Genomic DNA, 21,542 nt, shown 5'->3' with positions numbered 1-21,542 from the left:
CTTCCTGTTTCTTGAGTAATGCTGCGATGGACTGGCGTCCCATCCAGCTGGGGGGAACACATACGCTATAGAAACCAGGAAACCGGGCCCATGAGCCTGGCTAGGCTTTAAAAGGGTGCATAATAAATAAGTTGAACAGTGAATACTGAGTATTGTACCTACATTCAAGTAGTACAGAGTACGTTCCTGTTTCTGTTGTACCTGTAATTCAAAGGGTCAGCCTTGTCACACTGTGTCATGCTGAATATTCCTGAGAACTACGTTAAGGGTACACGTGTCTGTGGAGTGCTCAGCCACTTGCACATTAATTTCACGAGCAGGCTGTTCCGTTGATCAAATCAACTGGAACGCTCGACGTCGTAAGTGACAGAGTGCCAACAACAACAATAAAACAGCTAATTAATTTTGGTTAATTTCTTCTTTTTCACATTTGAGATTCTTACGTGAAAAGTTGTAGTAAATCATTTTAAGAGGATTATCAGATAAATTTAATCCAACTTAAGACCCAGTGTAAATAAAGAATTATGTGATGTTAGATATAAGTAAAAGTTTAACCCTTTTGTTACCATATTTCTGTTGAAATGCACTGCTTTTGTATCAGTTAAGTTTGAAAATAGTGAAGAATTCAGTAAAATAATTTTTGTGTTTGGTATGTAAATTAACATGAAATTTCAATGAAAGGTTTTATTTTAGATCACTCTAAAACTGAAAGTTTATAGCCAAAAAAAAAAAAAAAAAAGAAAGACAACAAAGTGGATCAGTTTTTAGCAGGTTGGTATCAAAAACATTAATTTAATTTTCATGTTGAGGTTTTCTAAACTAGCTTATTTCTATAAAAATAAATATTTACTATATAATCAATTACTCTTCTTTCTTTTTGTTTTAAAATCTAGGCCACAGGTTTGGCAGTACTTACTGATTTGAATTTAGAAACCAAGCCTTGTGATTTTAATTATTTTCGAAATAGAGGCGTTATCGGTGCGCCTGGTATGTACTTCATGATCTTTTCAGTTCCATTTTTCTAACTAAATTTTAGATTTAAACTTACTTTGACAATTTTACATTTCAACTAGTCTTCAACTATCCTTTCCATCATTGTCAAAAGGTTCACTCAAATGATAGTTCCTATCATTACCATACTCTTCAGTCTCTATCTAATTATTGTTATCTAATCTACTCCAAGGAAACCTGCTTCAGTGTAGCCTATCTCGATGAAGGGTAACCTTTCTTGTCCTTCATAACCTCTGATCTCTTGCTCTCATTTCCAAAAACTTTAAAAAAAACTAGAAACAGTTGTAAAATAATTATCCCCTTCAGCACTTTGGATTTTTTTCTTTCTTTAGTGGCTATTGTAATGTAGAGTGGAGGTGCAATGGCCCAGTGGTTAGGGCAGCGGACTCGCGGTCATAGGATCACGGTTTCGATTCCCAGACTGGGCGTTATGAGTGTTTATTGAGCGAAAACACCTAAAGCTCCATGAGGCTCCGGCAGGGAGTGGTGGCGAACCCTGCTGTACTCTTTCACCACAACTTTCTCTCACTCTTACTTCCTGTTTCTGTTGTGCCTGTAATTCAAAGGGTCAGCCTTGTCACACTGTGTCACACTGAATATCTCCCGAGAATTACGTTAATGGTACACGTGTCTCTGGAGTGCTCAGCCACTTGCACGTTAATTTCACGAGCAGGCTGTTCCGTTGATCAGATCAACTGGAACCCTCAACATCGTAAGTGACAGAGTGCCAACAAAAAATTGTAATGTAGAATAGATTGGTTTACAATTGTAGCAGAAGTGTTAAATAAAAGGACTGCTAGGCCTAAATAAAAATCCCTTTAATGTGTCCTGTTTCTTTGTCTTTTTATTCAGCACAATCAGAGAACTATTTTGTGTATGTTTTTTCATGCCCTGAGAAACACTACAACCACCATAGAACTAAATCTATCAGCGACTTACTCTCATATGACACACACCAGTGGTGTCTCACTCTTGAGATCTTTGGTGAAAGTAATACTGGTGCACTTGATAATTTCCGATGGTGTCTAGCAAGAAAATATCAGTTGCCACTACACCAGATAAAACTTATAGATTACACTTACTGTTTGCAAAAATTTCTTACTGAATATTTTTACATGGCTGTAATGGATAGAAAGTTCACTTCAAAATATTGGGGTTTTGAATCAGTTCCATGACACTGCACCTTGTACAAGTACCTTCTAATATTAGCACTAGGCCAACCAATGCTTTATTTGGAATTGAGAATTTGAAATGGAGAATGCAGAATTTGGAAGCCGATTGTGTGTGTGTGTGTGTGTGTGTGTGTGTGTGTGTGTGTGTGTGTGTGTGTGTGTGTGTGCATGCCTATGCGTGCAAATGTTAACAATTCTTGGCTTTGCTTGTCTCTGTCTGAGTGCAATGTTGTTGATATGATGTTTATATTCCTTGTTGACATTACAAATGGTTGCACTGCAATGCTAACTCTCTTCAACTGAGCATCCCTAATCTCACGGGCTCATAGGTGCTGGTGCCATGTAGAGAGCACTGGTGCTGGTGTTGCGTTAAAGCACTCAATACACTCTGTAAAGTGGTTGGCATTAGGAAGGGCATCCAGCCGTAGAAACCATGCCAAAACCGACAGGGGGCCTGAACAGCCCTTCAGCTGATCAGCACCTGTCAAACTGTTCAACCCATGCCAGCATGGAAAACAGATGTTAAATGATGATGATGATGAGTGGAGTAAAAAAAAATCTTTCACTTCTGAAACAGGTAAGGGCATCTCACTGTGAAATGCTGCTTCGATTAAGTTCTTGACCAACCCATGGTGAAATAGAAATGAAACATATGAATGAATGAACTGTTTTATGTAGATAACACTGGTGGCATGGAGACGGGAGGCTGGTATGCATGGGCGACTGCTTGCCTTCCATTGAACATCCATGCCCAGACTTGTGCCTAAGAGGGTAACTTTCTAGGTGCAATCCCATGGTCAGTCATAACCGAAGGGGGCCTCAGAGATGTATGTATATGTGTGTGTGTGTCTGTATGTATCATCATCATTATCATCATTATTATTATCATTATTGTCCATGCTGGCATGGGTTGGACGGTTTGACCAGAACTAACAAGCTGGAGACCTGCATCAGACTCCAATCTGATTTGGCATGGTTTCTATGGCTGGATGTCCTTCCTAACACTAACCACTTTGCAGAATGTGCTGAGGGCTTTTATGTAGCACCATCTCATGTGCTTTTCACCACCAAAAGGGCTGGTCTTCACACTTCTACTGCATAGTGACCTGTAGCTATAGTAGAAGACACTTGCCCAAGCTGTCACGTGGTGGGACTGAACCCAGAACCATGTGGTGAGGAAGCAAACCATTTACCATGCAGCTACACCTGTTTCGTCATTCGTTGTTGAACGTCCGCTTTCCATGCTAGCATGGGTTGGATGATTTGACTGAGGGCTGGTGAACCAGATGGCTACACCAGGCTCTAATCTGATCTGGCAGAGTTTCTACAGCTGGATGCCCTTCCTCACGCCAACCACTCAGAGAATGTAGTGGGTGTCTTTACATGCCACCGGCACGAAGGCCAGTCAGGCAGTACTGGCAATGGCCATGCTCAAAATGGTGTATTTTATGTGCCACCCGCACAAGAGCCAGTCCAGGGGCACTGGGCAATGGGCACTGGCAACAATCTCGCTCAAAAATCCTTACACATGTCACGGGAACAAGTGCCAGAAAGGCGACGCTGGGCACAGGTGCCATCCCGATTTCGCTTTCGCTTGCCCCAATAAGTCTTCGCAAGCTGAGTTTCGTGTTTGTGTATTAAAAAATATGAAATGCATTGTTTTGTTTGTACTGTTTCATAAGTGAAGAAATCCATTGGGAATTTAATTGCTGCTTATTTTTCTTTTCTCTCTTAGGACCAATGTATTACGCCGCCCCTCTTGCAGAAATCACCAAAGATAGAAAACCAGTTCCTGCGAAAGTTCAGGTGAAGCAACCAACACATGACTCAACAGAAACCCGTTCTTTCTTCCCAGAAACCTGGCTATGGGATATTGAAGTTGTTGGGTAATCCTCCTCTTCTGTCATCATCGCTGTTGTTGTCATCATCATTACCATCATACCTAACATTGCTGCTAGTGGTGGTAGCAGCTGCAATAGCATCATTGTTTCACCATTTTTTCTTTTTTTTTGTTCTTTTTTATATTTTTGCCATGACTATATAGGTTAGATTGATTTGCTCTACAATGTATGAGGTATATATATTTTTTTTTAAATTTCCATGTTTTTTTAATTTTCAACATTTTCAACTCTTACTCTCTGCAGAAACATATAATATTTTCATCTTTTCTCTTGGATGCACAAATGCATGTTATATTTTCACCTCGTCAGTCCTTTCTGTAAAAGAGAAGTCAAACAAAAATGAGTAGAGGAAGGAATACTCTTGAGGTACTGATGCTGAGTATATTAATGTTTCTGAAATATGGGATCATTTTTCAGAGTGTGACAAATTTAGTGAGTAGGAAATAAAATTTGCCAGCCAGTTGGTAGGTGGAAATTCTTAAGTAAATATCAATGGAAGTGTCTGCAAGAAGTCGTCAATTTAGATATCTTTTTCAAAACAGCAGAAAGCTACAATTGACTGCCATACTCCAAGAGACAGAGATTACTTTCTGAAGCCAGTGATATAAAGAGATATGTATCCTTTAATGGACCTATAAATCATATAATTGTTATTTCTTATCATTATCCTTTAGACTCCAGATATATTTGGAGAGTGAAGTGGCAAAGCACATTCCTGAGTGAATAAATGCTGTAAGAAATCTTTTTTAAAAGAATTTTCAATGAGTTCTATTGTAGTTTCTTTTAAAAGTTCACTGCCAAATGTATGCTTTAGAAATACACATATTGGAGTTGTTACAATAATGCTGAGTAGAAGAGTTCTGCATGTTCATAATGGAGAGGTTTCTTCCCTTTATGCTTTTGAAGCAGTGAGGTTTTTAGTGCAAGTATAACTCACCTTAACATTAGTTTTATTAAGGATCTAATGACATATACTGATAATATTAGAATGAAAATATAAAACTTCAGAGAGAATTGTGCAATATTGAAAATCCTCTTCCATTTTTGTATTTATGAATATTAATGTTACTATATATGTAATGCATTCGAGCTTTGAAGTCATTGACTTTTAATATGTCATTTCAATAATGAACAGTATGATTAATAAAGGTTCTTTGCCATAAGATAAACTGGACATGTAGGTATTGAAGCTATTAAGTTTTTTTGTTATGCTTGGGGATGGGTGGAATCTATAGTAATAAACTGTAATTTCTCATTAGGGTATCACACCATCTTTTATCAATGATTTATATATCAAGATGTGTTGAAATGAGCTTTGAAGCTATTGATTTTTAATATGCCATTTTAACAATAAACAGTATGATTAAAAAATGGTTCTTTACCATGAGATAAACTGGACATGTGCAGATTAATTTAAAAAGTTTCTTTACCATAAGATAAACTGGACATGTATATATTGATGCTATTAAGTTTTTTTTTAATGTTTGAGGGTAGGTGGAATTTATATTAATGAACTGTAATTTCTCACTAGGGTAATATACCATCTTTTGCTAACAATTTATGAATGTCGAGACAGGAAAAAAGAGTATTCAGTACATGCAACAGAAGTTATATTTCTTGTTCAGAGTTGATTGTCACCATCACTACTCATGAAAGAAAGACACACATATGAAAAAATTCCGAGTTGTGATAAAGTGTATTATGAACTTTATAAAAATGCATATGTCCATTGATGGCATGTACTATGCTTTCGCTAATTGATCTAGGTGCCTATGTAGTCAGGAGCAGACATAAGAACCGTCTCTGCCACCATGATCTTTGAGCCAGTATAACAATGATAGTGTGACAGCTGGAAGGAAGAAGAGCTGTACCAGCACTCAGATGGTACACAGTTTCATTTGAGAAGACAAGTGAAAAATGAAATAAAGTGGTCCTGCTCAATAACATAATATACTACCAGGTCCAAGAATTGAACTCATGCTCTTATGACCTTGAGCTTACTGTCTTAACCAATTGACCACTTGCCTTCACACACACACACACACACACTGTCCACTAAATCTATATACAAGGCACTTGTCAGGCTGGAGCTATAGCAGAAGATAATGGCCCAAGGTGCTCACAGTGAGACAGAACTTAAAACCATCCAATTTCAAAGTAGACTTCTTAAATTTACACCTCTGTCTGCTCCTACATATACTAGTAACTAGATAATGATTCAGTTATTTCTCTTCTTGATTACTTTATTTTATTTTAAATGTACCAAGATATTCTTTCCTAACTCTGATGGATAAAACTAAGACAAATCATGCTTTTGGTTGTCAACTGCAGATCTGATGGAATGTTTACTACAAATAAGAAAGTTCCAGATACTATTACAACTTGGATTGGAAATGCAATTTGTACCAATAAAGAAGCTGGCATTGGGGTTTCAGAGCAAGTCAGTTTTAATGTTTTCAAACCATTTTTTGTATCATACACTTTACCATATTCTGCAGTCCGTGGGGAAAAAGTACCATTGATTATATCAGTGTTCAACTACCTGACTTCATGTTTAACTGTAAGTATACACACTATAATTACCTTTTCTTTTATTTATTTACTGTTTTCTTTTTTTTTTTTTACTGGTTTTAGTTTTTATACTGTTGCCATACTGGAGCACGATCTTTGGTATGGAGTGGGGTGGTTAATTAAATTCATTGTCCCCCAAAACATTGTTTGGTACTTATTTAGTCCTACTTGATATAACAGCACCTTTATTGCATGGAAAAAATGCCATAAAGTAGTTTTGTTTAACCCTTTAGCAAGATCATAACTTCAGAGAAAGGAAAAATCAAAGTGGTTGATCAAGAAAATTATGCATACACAAAAAAATAAACAGAATGCAGATGGATTGAGGATATACTGGAGGTGCAAAAATCATGTGTGCAAGGCGAGACTTTATGCAGATGAAAATTATAAAGAGCTTAAGAAGACTGGGATCCATAATCACACTTCAGCTGCTGCAGAGGTAAATGCAAGGATAATAGTTTCAAATATTAAAGTAAAGTCTATTTCATATTGTGATGCTCCTCACTCATCGCTAGTGAAGTTCAGAATTTGAATGACTGTACATTGTCGCAAACACCTCTGTTTGCACAGCTTAATAGGAATATTAGACGTTGGAGGCAAGCTGATTCCAACTATCCTGCAACCCCTCTTACAAATGTTGGGTTTTCCATTCCAAATGAATACTCCTACTTTGACAATGATGAAACGTTTTTACAGTATGACAGCAAGATGGAAGATTCAAAACAAATACTAATATTTACAAGTGACGAAGCACTTTGACAGTTAAAACAGCACAAAAACTGGGTGGCAGATGGAACATTAAAGTGCTGCTCTAGTATATTCTTCCAGTTATATATACTTCACATTCAAATTGATATAGTAGACATTTTGCCAAAATTAATGAATTACTGCAGAATGAGGGACCTGATAATATAATTATGGATTTCAAAAAAGCAGCCCATAATGGATTTCTGGAATCGTTTCTTGGGTTGAATTTGGTGTGCTGCTTGTTTCATTTAGAACAAAATATGTACAAGCATGTTGTGCAAGAAGGACTAAAATGCAGATATTATGAAGATTACAGTTTTTAGTCTAAAAAGGCAGTGTTTTGTTGCCCTTGCCTCCCTGCTTGTTGATGATGTTGTAGATGGATATGAACAACTTGTAGATGATGATGATATTCCACAGTCAATTGTATCCTATTTTGAAAATAATTATATAGGACCACCTAAAGGAAGAGGACAGAGGAGGCGATGCCTTGAACCTCCATTTCTATTACTTATATGGAATGTTTGGGATTGATGTATGTCAGGGATTGCTCATACTACAAATACTTTTGAAGCCTACCACAGCACGCTGAAAAACAGTGAATATTAGTCATCCAAATATTTGGAAACTTATTGATGTTATTAAATGTGAAGAAAGGTTTGCCAGTACCAAATTGCAGAAGTTTATGCAAGGAGAAAAACAAAGCCAAAATGAAGAATACAGAGATATGAACCAGCGTATAAACATGTCATGGATAAATATGGTGGTGGTGGTGGTTTTGGGGAGCTATGCAAGTCTTCTGGTTCAGAAGCAAGGCAGAGCCTTGTAGGAGTTTCCATATAAAAGGAGAGATTTCTGGTATAGGTAGTGAGGGTTGGAATGGGTGGGTGCATCACAGATAAGTAAATGGCCAGCTTCATTTCATATATATACATGTTACAGGTGAAGCTGCAATTGGTAACCTCCAAAGACTTTGTTATTCACAAACATCCTAATAAAACCAGCCTGTGTGTCTGCAGTGAAAAGTCTGAAGTTGTTGAGTATGTTATCATTCCACAAGAAATTGGTGAAATTGACATCAATGTCACAGTGAGTATGTACTTTATACTTTATTTAGAATGTATTGAATTGCATCTATGTAATTCAATAGGAGTGGGCATGGCTGTCTGGCCATTTTAAGCTTTATGTATCAACTCATTTTTGCCAGCTGAATGAACTGGAGTAATGTGAAATAAAGTATCTTGCTTACAGATGCAACACACTGTCAGGAATCAAACTCATGCTCCTACGATCGTCAGCCAAATACCCTAACTTCTAAGCTACACACCTGATGGTGATGAATCTTTTACAAAATATCAATTTGGAATTATAAATTATAAATGCTACAGAAAAAGAAAACAAATCAAATTAGTTTATTATTAGTAAAAAGATAAAGGCAGTGAGCTGGTAGAATCGTTAGCATGCCAGACTCGTTAGCATGCTTAGTGGCATTTTGTGTCTTAACATTCTGAGTTCAAATTCTGCTGAGATTGACCTTGTCTTTCTCCTTTTCAGTGGTCCATAAAATACCAGTTGAGTACTGGTGTCAATGTAATTGACAAGTCCCCGCCCCCAGATTTCAGGCTGTGTGCCTATAGCAGAAAGAATTATTTGTAAAAGGATATGTTTAATATACAAATTGATTTTTGCCAAAACGGACCACAACTACTCTTCTCAAAATATTATAGTTAGAATTTGATTTAATATTATTATAATTATTATTTATTCTTGATACAATTTTTCAGTTTTTCATAGTTTTATGACTTTCTTTTTTTAATTTTTCTTAGGCCAAAGCACTGAATAAGAGAAGTACATGTGATTCCAAAGGATTTCAAATCAAGCAGAGGTCTGAAGATAATTTATCAAGGAAACTTCTTATAACTGTAAGAGCCTCACCACTTGTCACCTATTAGATCATTTTCTTGATAATATCATTTAGAATTATCCAAAAAAGCTTGTATATGTAATTGAATGTGTGCTAACATAATCAGTGAAGTGAGCCAAAAAAAAGGTACCTTATCAACTGAAATCATAATAATTCTGCTTGTTCCTTCGTTACTTAGCCCATCTGTAACACTTTCACACGATTAGCTGAAGAGGGGAGGGGAGGAGAGCGATGGGGACAGGAGGATGGGAAGAGAGGGATGGGAATGGGAAGGTAAAAGTGGTGGTAAGTGAAATGTGCAATTTGTTTTTAACTAAGTTGTTTTCCTCCGTTACTTAGCCCGTCTGTAATGCTTTCACATGATTAGTTGAAAGGAAGGTGAAGAGCAAAAGAAAAGGGGAGAGAAAAAGAAGGTAAGGTGCAGAGCGAGGGAGAAAGAGGGAGACGTGCTGTGTATGAAGTCTATAAAATTGTACATAAAGTATATAAAGTGTTATTCAGTGATAAGGATTTGGGTGTTCAATCCACTGAATTACCTTCTCCTGAATTAAAAAATTAATGTGTAAATGACTGAGTAATCCACAGATACATGTACCCTAGGCATCATTCTCTGATAGAAACAGTGTGTAACAAGGCTGTAGCTTTTGAATTACAGTCACAATCCACTAGATGGTTTTCTATACTAGGTTATAGAAAAATGCCCTTTAGCTAAGATCCTATGCAGTGAGATTGAACATGGGCCCTTGCCTTTTGGAAGTTCACTTCTTGACCATTCTGCACTTATACACATACATTGACATTTAATGCTCATGTTCTGTACTGGCATGAGTCGAACAATTTGATAGGATCCGATGGGCCCAGGGACTGGATTGTGCTCAAATGCCTGCTTTATGGCTGGATAGAATTTCTAGACCCAACTTCTTTACAGCATTTACTGGGTAATTTGTTTTGTGCTGCCAGAACTAGTGGGGTCCCCATGCAGCTTGCAAGACAAGGAACCCCAAGAATGGAGCAACTTTATGTTAGGAGAATAAGGAGTAGAGAGGAGAAAAGGGCTGTAGAGGAGCTGTATGACCACTTACATTTTAGAAGACGTGATTGTAAAAGGCATTATTTATACAAGATGCTATGTAGCAGGATCAAGCCTTTTACCATTTGGGCATGGTTGGATGGGGCTGGAAAGTGATATAGATAGTTGAAATGAGGACCATCAAAGTATGATGTTGGTAGAAATGAGTGGACAGAAGTGCCAGGAGTGAGTGGGTGAGCTGGGGATGTCTGATAATGTGGAACAGCAGAAGAGTAATGATGATACAGTAGATAGGAGAAGAATGAGAGATGATATGATGTTGGGTAGGTTGCAGGAGGGGATAGGGAAGAGAGAGAGGTAGGCATGTTGTATGGCGAGAGTGTGTCGTATGGTGATGGGGAAGGAGAAATAATTTGGTGGCGCAGTAGGGCTGGGTGATCAATGAAAGTATGGTCAAAGAGAATGGTATCAATGGATGAAGGGTAGATACTAAGTGAGGTTGCTCTAGGTAATTTATGCATCCCTTTGTGAATTATTTTGTCTGATTTTTAAACAAGAGAGTAAAGTCATTTTAAGCAATTTTCTTTGAAGTATTTCTGTCTAATATAATTTCACTTGTTTTTATCCCTCCAAATATAAATATTAAGACTTTCAAATTTAACGGTTTTGCTGGTTTAAAAATTAAAAAAAAACTTTCTTTTTAGGCTGAAGGACTTCTCAGAGAATATACGTATAATTCTTTCTTTTGTTTAGAAGGTAAGTTTTCTATTTTTGTTCTTGTTTTCCTGTCATCTTTGCAATTATTTCACTCTGGGTTTGATTCCACTGTATTGCACATTGTGCAAAGGTCTTCTAAATCTGTGTTGACCCAAACACTGTGAGTAAAATTGGGCAGATGGAAACTGTGCAGAAGCTCTGTGGCTGAACTGTACTTGTTCCTGGAAACCTTTCATGTATGCATTTATGTATATATATATATATATATATATATATATATATATATATATATATATATATATATATATATATATTATACATCATCATCATCATTGTCATTTAATGTCTGCTGGCATGGGTTGGACGGTTTGACTGAGCACTGGCAAGCTAGAAAGCTGCACCAGGGTCCAGTCTGATCTAGCAAGTTTCTACAACTGAGTGCTCTTCCTAACGCCAAACACTCCGAGAGTGTAGTGGGTGCTTTTTACGTGCCACCAGCACACGGGCCAGTCAGGTGGTACTGGCATCGACCATGTTTGGATGGTGCTTTTTATGTGCCAATGACACAGGAGCCAGTCAGGCAGCACTGGTATCGACCACACTCGAATGGTACTTTTATACACCACCGGCACAGGTGCCAATCAGGCGGTACGGTCATCAGTCACGACAATAACTTCACTTACTTCAGCAGGTCTTTGCAATCACAGTTTATTGCCCAACAATTGAAGGATACTCTTAAATGGGCTGGTTATGCTACACTGGCAGAGGTCATGTTTAAAGTCTCACTTGGCTTGCCGGATCTTCTCAAGCACAGTATATTTCTAAAGGTCTTGGTTTAATTATCATCGCCTTGTTGAGGGCCAATGTTCAAAGGTCATACTTCACCACCTCATCTCGGGTCTTCTTGGGTTTACCCCTTCCACAGGTTCCCTCTATTGCTAATAATAAGGATTCAGATAGAATCAGGTACTTGATGCATAAGAAACAGCTGACAATTATTCATAAAGGGTTAATTGTTTAAATTTTTGTATATTTTATCATTTAGAATAAATGTTTATCTCTATAACTATAAAACAGGGGATGTTTGTGTGTGTGTGTGTGTACGTGAATGTGGTTTATGCACGTCCACAAATTAGCACGCATGTTGTTCCAATTTTAGGAGAAGATTCGGAATGACCCTATGTGCATTTTAGTGAACTTTCTCTCTCAGAGGTACCCGCGTATACCTGTAAAAATCGATAAACTCTCTCTCTATCTCTCCCTCCCTTACATACACATGCCAGTTATCTCTCTTTCTTTCTTTCTTTCTTTCTTTCTTTCTTTCTTTCTCACACACACACACAGCAATATTACACACAAAACACATGTTGCCAAAAAGAAATAGACGCTATCTTTTTATAGTGAGTATGCCAGACAGAAAGTGTGGTGTGTATGTGAAGTTCTTTTGTTAGTGTGAGAGAGCAGCATGTGTGTGTGTAATGTTGCTGTGTGTGTGAGACAGGGAGAGAGAAAAAGAAAGAAAGAGAGATAACTGGCATGTGTGTAAGGGAGAGAGAGATGGATAGAGAGGGAGAACGCGATCTCTTTATCTCTGCCGAATTGATGTAAACAAACCCATGTGGTCTGATTTTCACGTTTAAATCGCCATTTCCAAAATATATTTATTTCAAATCATTTATCCGTATATATATGTAAGGCAAGGTGTGTGTGTTTTGTTGATATACGGGCAACACACACACACACATACGAAGATGTATGCGTACAAAAAATATGTATGCAATTAGTGTACATACGTGCGTGTGTGTATGTGTGTGTTGCTCATATAAATATATATATATATATATATATATATATATTTATTGATTTTTCTACGGAGAACATACTTTTTCGTGGTTGGATGATTCGGCATCTATTTCTAGCATTCAGGAATCCACATTTGCTGGTCATTCCTCTTATTCTTGTATTTATATTTATATAGATAGGATGATAAATTGAATATTAATTCAATTTAAAACCAAGTGGCCTAGCATATAACAAATCTGAAAATTCAGAAAAAATTGTATTACACGTGTATAAAGGATGACCACTAGGTGGACATCCAATATGCTAGAAAGAGGTCATCAACGACCCAACCACAAAGAAAAATAATGTTCTCCAGAAAAATTCTCGCAAAACGCCAGAACAGGACAAAATGAGAAATATACAGAATAAAGAATTATCTATGGCCTGCTGCAGTTTCGAACATTAATGTTTTACTTTCGTAACATCCGTGTTCTCATATCTGAACAGAACCGCTTTTGACACAGAGAATCGGGAGCCCTTTTGGTCATTCTATTTTCCTTGCTGGAAGGGTTCCTAACCCATGAGCAAAGAGGGGTTAGATGATGGCGGTGGTGTTTTCAAAGGGATGGCATGTGTAACCTGATCACCTCTGCCGATCAAACTCTCAACCCATGCACTCCAGTTGCAACACTGATTCTGCCCAAATTTGACGTCATGTTACTTAGTTTGGTTTGAAATAAAGAACTTGATTAGCTTAATAATCCCAACTTAATCCCGGGCAAAGCCGGGCTATACTGCTAGTAAGAAATAAATTTGTCTTTCTGCTAAAAAAAATTTTTTGTATTTTAAAAAATTTATAAAATTTCAAAAAAGTATTATTTCTTAAGGTTTTAGAATTGCTCAGGCAGCAAGGTAGCAGAATCATTACAGTACCAAAATAAATGCTTAGCAGTATTTCTTCTGTCTTCATGTTCTGAGCTCAAATGCCACTGGAACCAACGTTGCTTTCATTGTTTCAGAGTCAACAAAATAAGCATCAGTTGAACAGAAGAACTGATGTAATTGAGTTAACCCCTTCCCACGAACCTGCAGGCCTTGTGCCAGCATTTGAAACAACCCATATTTTAAAGTTGCTTTAAATCATTGTGCTATATTTGAAATTTAAATTGAGAAAAAGAAAAATGAACTGAATATCTAAATTTTTTATTTTTACCATTTTTTTTTTCTATGCAGCTGATGAAGACTCTGTTAAAGTGGATACTGTTAGGCTGGATCTTCCCAAAACTCATTTGGTTCCAGAGTCATCCAGAGCCTTTGTTTCAGTCATTGGTAAATTGCTATTTTCAATACATTTTTTAATACATTATATGGGTCGGTATTAAATATTATCTTCATTTCAACTGAGATTAACCTTTAGCACGCTGTAGGAGCATTATGTCACCATATGAGCTTTCTTCCCTGTAGTAACAGGGCAGCGGCAGAGGAGACAATTCTGGAGAAAATGCAGTGGGATAAAGGTTAAAGTCATTAAATAATTATATTATTTACATTATAGGTGCAGGAGTGGCTGTGTGGTAAAAAGCTATTGGTGCAAGGCTTGGCTGTGTGGTAAGAAGCTTCCTTCCTAACCACATGGTTCTAGGTTCAGTCCCACTGCATGGCACCTTGTCTTCTGCTATAGCCTCAGGCCAACCAAAGCCTTGTGAGTGGATTTGATAGGCAGATAGGAAGCCTGTCATATATATATTTATATAAAGGCATTATTATACATGAATGCCCTTATATAAATAAATATATTTTAGGAATAAATGATGGATTTTTCCCTTATGAGATTTTTTCATGCTAGCTACTTGATAAATTCTTATAAAAGACTTTAATCTTATTATTGAATTATATATATATATATATATATATATATATATATATATATATATATATATATATATATATATATATATATATATATATATATTATCAGTGGCGACTCCGGCACTCAGGCTGTTCAGGCTTAGCCTGAGTATAAATTTAGTAAAGTGAATGTGTATTTGAAAGCTGATTGAATTTCTGCCAACACTGACTTCGAGTATATAATTGCAGCCAATAACTTGGGCTCCTTTTATTGAGCCTGGTTGCAGTTTATTTATTTCCATTCAGCATCTAGTGGTTGTCTTAGAGGTGCCCTGTGATGTCAAAAAATATCATTGGTAGCTGATGTTTTCTCGATATCTTTCACACACGCCTGAATTGGGCTCAGAAGTTACAGCCCGAGTTATTGTCTATAATTGTAGAAATTAAAAGTAATTCAAATTCAATGTTTTCTTGAAACAATAAATTTCTATAGAGATTAGGATTTAAATTTCAATCTACGAAAAGTTTCTATTCCACAATATTATTAAAGAAGTGAAAAATTATCCAGCAATTTGGGCTAATACAAATGAGCCTAGTAGGTGTAAAAGACTAACTGGTATCTCTTGTCAAGAGTACAGGTGAGAGTCAGATCGTTGATGTTTGTTGTGCACTCTGCTGTCGTTATTTGATTGTCGTTATTCTGTGCGTCTGTGTGTAAAGAACTTAGAAATGGAGAAAGATATAGTGCTAGATGTAAAAAATAAGCCATTGGAGCAAGAAATAAAGCGGGAAAATATGAAATTCTTTGAGCAGGCATGTGTCTTCTGTGAAATCTGTGATAAGCCTGAGTAATGCTGATGACTTGGAGTCAACTCTGATATATATATATATATATATATATATATATATATATATATATGTATGTATATAAACTCTGTGTGTGTGTGTTTGTATCTGCGTTTGTTCCCCTCATCAAAAGGGTTGTGCTATTGTCATCATTTCCAAGATTTTTTTATAAACTAATATTATATAAAATATACTAAATTTCAATTAATTCATTAAGTTATTAGTTAAGTCCAGTTGAACTGATGAATTGATTGTTGCCATTATATTTGTAGGAGATCTTATGGGGCCAACTCTGTCTGGTCTGGAGAACCTTGTTAAAATGCCTTATGGATGTGGAGAACAAAATATGGTTGGATTTGTACCAAATATCTATGTTATGCAATATTTAAAAAATATTGACAAAAAAGAATCCCCATTGATTTCTTTAGCCACCAAATACATGGAGAAAGGTAATTTTGTGTAAAATTTATATAAAATTAAAACAAGATTTTATTTTTCAATATTGTATTTAGTTTATAAAGTTGTTTTAAGTCCTTATATAGTTCATTTAAAATTTCAATGTATATTGAAGGAAAACAAAAAGAGTAATTTATTTCATAGTCTAATTGAATATAAATATTTGAATACACATATAAATAAACAGACAAAATATATACTCACACATAAAGGCTGTTACATAATGTGGAATGCATATATATGTACACACACATACATGTACATATATATATTATACACACATACACATACACAGAGGCGTAGGAGTGGCTGTGTGGTAAGTAGCTTGCTTACCAACCACATGGTTCTGGGTTCAGTCCCACTGCGTGGCATCTTGGGTAAGTGTCTTCTACTATAGCCTCAGGCCGACCAAAGCCTTGTGAGTGGATTTGGTAGATGGAAACTGAAAGAAGCCCGTCGTATATATGTATGTATATATATATATATATATATATATATATATATATATATATATATATGTATGTGTGTATGTGTTTGTGTGTCTATATTTGTCCCTCCCCAACATCGCTTGACAACCGATGGTCGTGTGTTTATGTCCCCGTAACTTAGCAGTTCGGCAAAACACACCGATAGAATAAGTACTAGGCTTCCAAAGAATAAGTCCTGGGGTCGATTTGCTCAACTAAAGTCAAAAAGACTGAAACAAGTAAATGAGTAAGAGTATACATACATACACACACATACATACATACATACATACATTCATCTATCCATTCATTCATTTGAGAAGACCCATCAAGCCAAGTGAAATCATAGTCATGGCTGATGCTGGTATCTATGTTATACAATATTTAAAAAATACTGACAAAAAAAGATTCCCCTTTGATTCCTTTAGCCAGTGGCAGGTAAAAAGCACCTTTCAAGTGTTGGGCAATGTAAAAAATTACAATTCTTAGTCATTACTTTAAGTTACAATATCAATATAAATTTGTCATTCCATATATTTAAAGATATTTAATTTAAAGATATTTAATTTAAAGATATTTAATTGTGAAATCATTTCATTTAAAGGTTACCAAAGAGAATTACAGTATCAACATGGAGATGGAACTTTTAGTGCATTTGGTGAAAATGACAAACAGGGAAGCACTTGGCTCACTGCATTTGTCTTGAAATCTTTTGCCCAGGCTAAAGACTTTATATTCATAGATGAATTGATAATTTCAAATATTATGTTCTGGTTTCATAGCAACCAAATGGAAAATGGTTGCTTTCATGAATTCGGTAAAGTCTGGAGTAGTTATCTGAAAGGTGGACTAGAGAGTAATGGTGATATTCCATTGACAGCATATTCTGTAATTGCAATTCTCGCGACTAATGTTCCAAACCGTGTATGTATTTTAATGTTTCATAATAATTTGATTGGCTCTTTTGAGTTACATTTATGAATTTGTGTAGCAAGATTCTTGATGTTGAAACAGATATTGTAGTATTTCAGGATGTCATGTGTTGAAACAGATATTGTAGTATTTCAGGATGGTCATTTTTGTTTGCCAAATAAACACACACACTATATATTCGTTCTTCACTCATTTATTACTGTTCTTATTCTAATTCATGTGCATCATCTGGAAATCCTTCGTCACAAATCTGTGACCTCCTCAGCGACACATTCCATCTTCATATGTGCTCTTGCTCTGCATATTCCATTCTATTCTTCTATGATGTGTTATAGAAGAACAGAATGGAATCGGCAGAGCAAGAGCACACACAAAGATGGAAAGTGTTGTTGAGGACAAGGGACATGAGTTAGAATAAATGAGTGAAGAATGACTATATAGTGCATGCGTTTATTTGGCATTAAAAAAAATGACAATATTTTTTCAGTTGCTTGTCACAAATTTTGTATTTTTTTCAATTTTGTTCCAATTGTTTTCAAATTTGGTTATGCCAATTTAGTTTTGTATGCTAATTACAAAAGCCGACTCAAAAAAGTACCTTTGGATCATAGGGCGACATGCCGTGTTTGAGGAGACCTATTGAGTCAAGTACATCAACATCTACATCAACATCAACATCAAAATCAAATCAAGCGACAATCAAATGGAAATTATAGTTGTGGATGATACCAGCGCCACCTGACTGGCTCCCCGTGCCTGTGGCACATAAAAAGCACCATCCAAATCTGGTTGATGCCAGCCTCCTCACCCCGACTAGCTCCTGTGCTGGTGGCATGTAAAAAGCACCATCCAAACATGGCCAATACCAGTGCTGCTTTGATGGATAGAACAAGCCTACAAGATCAGCTACTACAGTACCACTATAATTCACTATGGAGAATTTGAAGCCAATAGTTATGATTAAAAAACATTTTCCTGGCATTCATCACTGTTCTGATTGCTAATCATTGTGAATTGTTACCAAAAATTCAAAGCTTTCATTAGAAGGAATTTTGATAAAGATAGACAGGATTCCACAATACCAAATTAGGTAAAGCTGCAGGTTATTTTATTTTCGATACCATCAAACTAGTAGATAACAGTGGTATTGCAGCTATTTTTATCTCATTTCATCATACTTCTAATCTTTAGGATAATGTTATCAAGAATGTACTTACTATCTATGCACAATTTGATTTTGGAGAGATTAATTAATCTCCATTTGGAGCTGGTCCTTCAGAGTGATTTAAGGGAGCTGTGGGGGTAAGGTAATCCAAACAGTCTTCTGTTTTTAGTAGGGTAGCAAGTTTCTTCATAGACATATAATTAAGTGTGCAATGAAAGAAAATAAAACTTCTTAGATTTTGGGAGAGTTAATAGTATTTATTTACAGGTTGACTTAGCCCCTATATCATTCAGGTAACAGAAAGGGCATCAGCTAAAGAAAATATGCCTGAATTAATTTCATGTGACCTATACAAACATGAAAATGTAGGTGTTAGAACTATGATGATACAAAAAAATCTTCAAAATTCTACAGCTTTTGTGAATTTATTCTTTTTATATTTTTCTGACTTCGTGTTTGTTTTACAGAATTTTACTTCAATGGATCTTATAAACAATGCTATGGCATGTTTATCAAAAGCTGAAGTGAATGATACATACACATTAGCTTTAATGCATTATGCTTTTGTGCTGTCTGGAAGTAATGAGGAAAAGAAGAACGCTTTAAGAGAAGAATTGATGAATCGAGTTATTCGTGACGGTAAGAAACAATATAAGATACCTTATATTATTATTATTTGAAAGAATTGTTAGAGAACTGAACAAGATGCCTTGTGGTGTTTATTCCAGTATTTTATGATCTGAGTCCAAATCCTGTTGATATCAATTTTGCTTGTATTATTTGGAGTTTCATAAAATAAATATCTCAGTCAAATATAACGGGGAGAGACATAGGGTCAATAAGATATCCAAAATTTCTTCTAATCCTTCTGTTCAAACTTTTCATTTTTCTCAGGTAGAGTATTAGTCCTAAAATGTCAGATTTTCCCTATCAGTGCATACAAGCTTATACAAATGCACACATTTTAACATTAGTTGCTTAGTTGAAAATAGTTACCTCTCTCATTTGCAATGTCTGTTTATTATTTTTCATAAAGGATTAAAGGAAAAAAATTGTTTTTTTTTTTTTTTTTTTTTTTGTAACTTTCTAATGGTGCCCTAACTGTATTTAATAGAAGTTCTGAAGGAAATAAAGCAAATTTCATTGCCAAAAGTATCTTTAGCAATCAAAAAAAGTGCTAGTAATTCTAAGAAGCCTTTCCTAGCTCTGCTTTTATTTCATCTTCTTTTAATACAATTCTATATTTGTGAGATGAGGAATTTATATTATGTATAGTGTTTATATTATTTGGGCTGGTGTCTTCATCTTGATTGTTGTTTTTATTATGTATTGGCTGTTGTCCACTCCAGCTCCTTTTCAGGTGTCTTGTGTTGAACTTGATTGTTGCATTGAGCATAGTGTAGTAGATAAAGATGTTGGTTAATGCAGTACAGACACCTAAAGGTTCTGAGTTCAGTCCCAGGCAACACACTAAGGTAATTCACAAAAATCAACTGAAGCAGAAAATGTCATGAAACACAGGGAGTAGAATGAGAACAGTGTATCCCCTTGGATCAAATAAAGGGTTAGGTTTGAAATTCTGATACAACAGAATTTAATGCAAGACACCCGAAGAAGGCTGGAGCATACAACATCCAAAAAGTAGTGACGGTAACAATCAAGATGTGGACTCCAGTCCAACTAATATAAACAGTATACATATCTTCTTCTTTTATCTTTTGAAATTTTTCCTTATTCAATTATTTTTTCCTAATTTAAACAATTTTTTTGTTGTTGTTTTCTTATTTCATCATACTTCTACTACTAAAATAATTTCATAGATGGAAACATGTATTGGACCAGAGACAACAAAAAACTTGAACCCGAAGAAACTGATCCTTGGTTTTTCTATGGACAAGCTTCCTCTGCTGAAGTGGAGATCACATCATATGTTTTACTGGGTATTTTGCAAGATGAAGGTATGAGTGCAGTGGCCCAGACTTTACCAGTTATACAGTGGCTTACAAAACAAAGGAATCCATATGGAGGTTTCACCTCAACACAAGTAAAGTCACATTTCATTTCTTCGTTATTTTGTTGTACCCAGGAAGGATCATTATATCAATAATAACACATGCATTGGTTCTATTTCACTTCTTATTTGTCAGTTTGCAAACTATTAAACCAATGAACTAATTGTTTGATTAATCCTTCACTTCAGAACATTTTTATATCTACAATTCTTGTTACTACTGTTAACTAACATGAACTGTCTTCTTCCTTTTGCAGGACACAGTACTTGCATTACAAGCTTTGGCACAATATGCCAAATTCACTTACAGAGATGGACTTAATATGCATATTGCAGTAAAAGGAGATGAATTTGAGAAGGAGTTCTTGATAGATGATATCAACAGCTTGGTATTAAAGACAGAAGAGATCAAAATCTTGCCTAATGAAATAAAATTGAAGGCCAAAGGATCTGGATGTGCCTTAGTTCAGGTAAAATATGAAATTCAATTTATGCAAATTTTATATGATGGTGTTTTTGTCTGTCACTAGGCATTGGTCAGTTGAGGGCTAAAGTAAAAGACACTTGCCAAAGGTACTCTATAGTGGAACTGAATCAGAAGCCATGGGGTTGCAAAGCAGGCTTCTTAACCACAGCTGTGTCTGTGTTCAATGGGAGTCATGTATATAAATCAGCTGGATTTTCATATCTAAATAAGACATACAAGGTGCATCTAGTTTGTGTTTCTCTTATCACTGGCAAAGTTGATGCTCCAGTGTAATGGGAAACAGCTACTGAATTGTCTCCCTTATTTGCTAAACTTGTAATAATATAATGTCGTTTTAATGTACTGATATGCTTGACTTTCTAAAATGGCTGGAAGTGTGTTCACATTATATAAAAGCTGTAGTCAGTCAGTCTATAGCAAAACAGTGCTATTCTTGTATCACACCATTTTCATCATCACCATCATGACGAGAGC

General features: G+C 35.8%; 1 protein-coding gene across 1 annotated transcript in view; it reads left to right on the top strand.

Annotated features, from left to right (window-relative positions):
* Positions 1–21,542, top strand: part of LOC106869359 (pregnancy zone protein) — a 65,624-nt gene that overhangs the window by 29,620 nt on the left and 14,462 nt on the right. Inside the window, exons 18-29 of the mRNA XM_014915080.3 lie at positions 894–987; positions 3,919–4,069; positions 6,416–6,644; positions 8,345–8,491; positions 9,229–9,324; positions 11,061–11,112; positions 14,089–14,184; positions 15,822–15,998; positions 17,077–17,396; positions 19,038–19,209; positions 20,391–20,614; positions 20,839–21,051. Of these exons, the coding sequence (XP_014770566.2) occupies positions 894–987; positions 3,919–4,069; positions 6,416–6,644; positions 8,345–8,491; positions 9,229–9,324; positions 11,061–11,112; positions 14,089–14,184; positions 15,822–15,998; positions 17,077–17,396; positions 19,038–19,209; positions 20,391–20,614; positions 20,839–21,051 (1,971 nt within the window). The remainder of the gene's footprint in view (positions 1–893; positions 988–3,918; positions 4,070–6,415; positions 6,645–8,344; positions 8,492–9,228; positions 9,325–11,060; positions 11,113–14,088; positions 14,185–15,821; positions 15,999–17,076; positions 17,397–19,037; positions 19,210–20,390; positions 20,615–20,838; positions 21,052–21,542) is intronic.

Source organism: Octopus bimaculoides, chromosome 6 (genome assembly GCF_046866305.1).
Source record: "Octopus bimaculoides isolate indiv1 chromosome 6, ASM4686630v1, whole genome shotgun sequence".
NCBI classification, from domain to species: Eukaryota; Metazoa; Mollusca; class Cephalopoda; order Octopoda; family Octopodidae; genus Octopus; species Octopus bimaculoides.
Note: the sequence above shows the minus strand (reverse complement) of the source record. Positions and strands in the feature narration are given on the sequence as shown.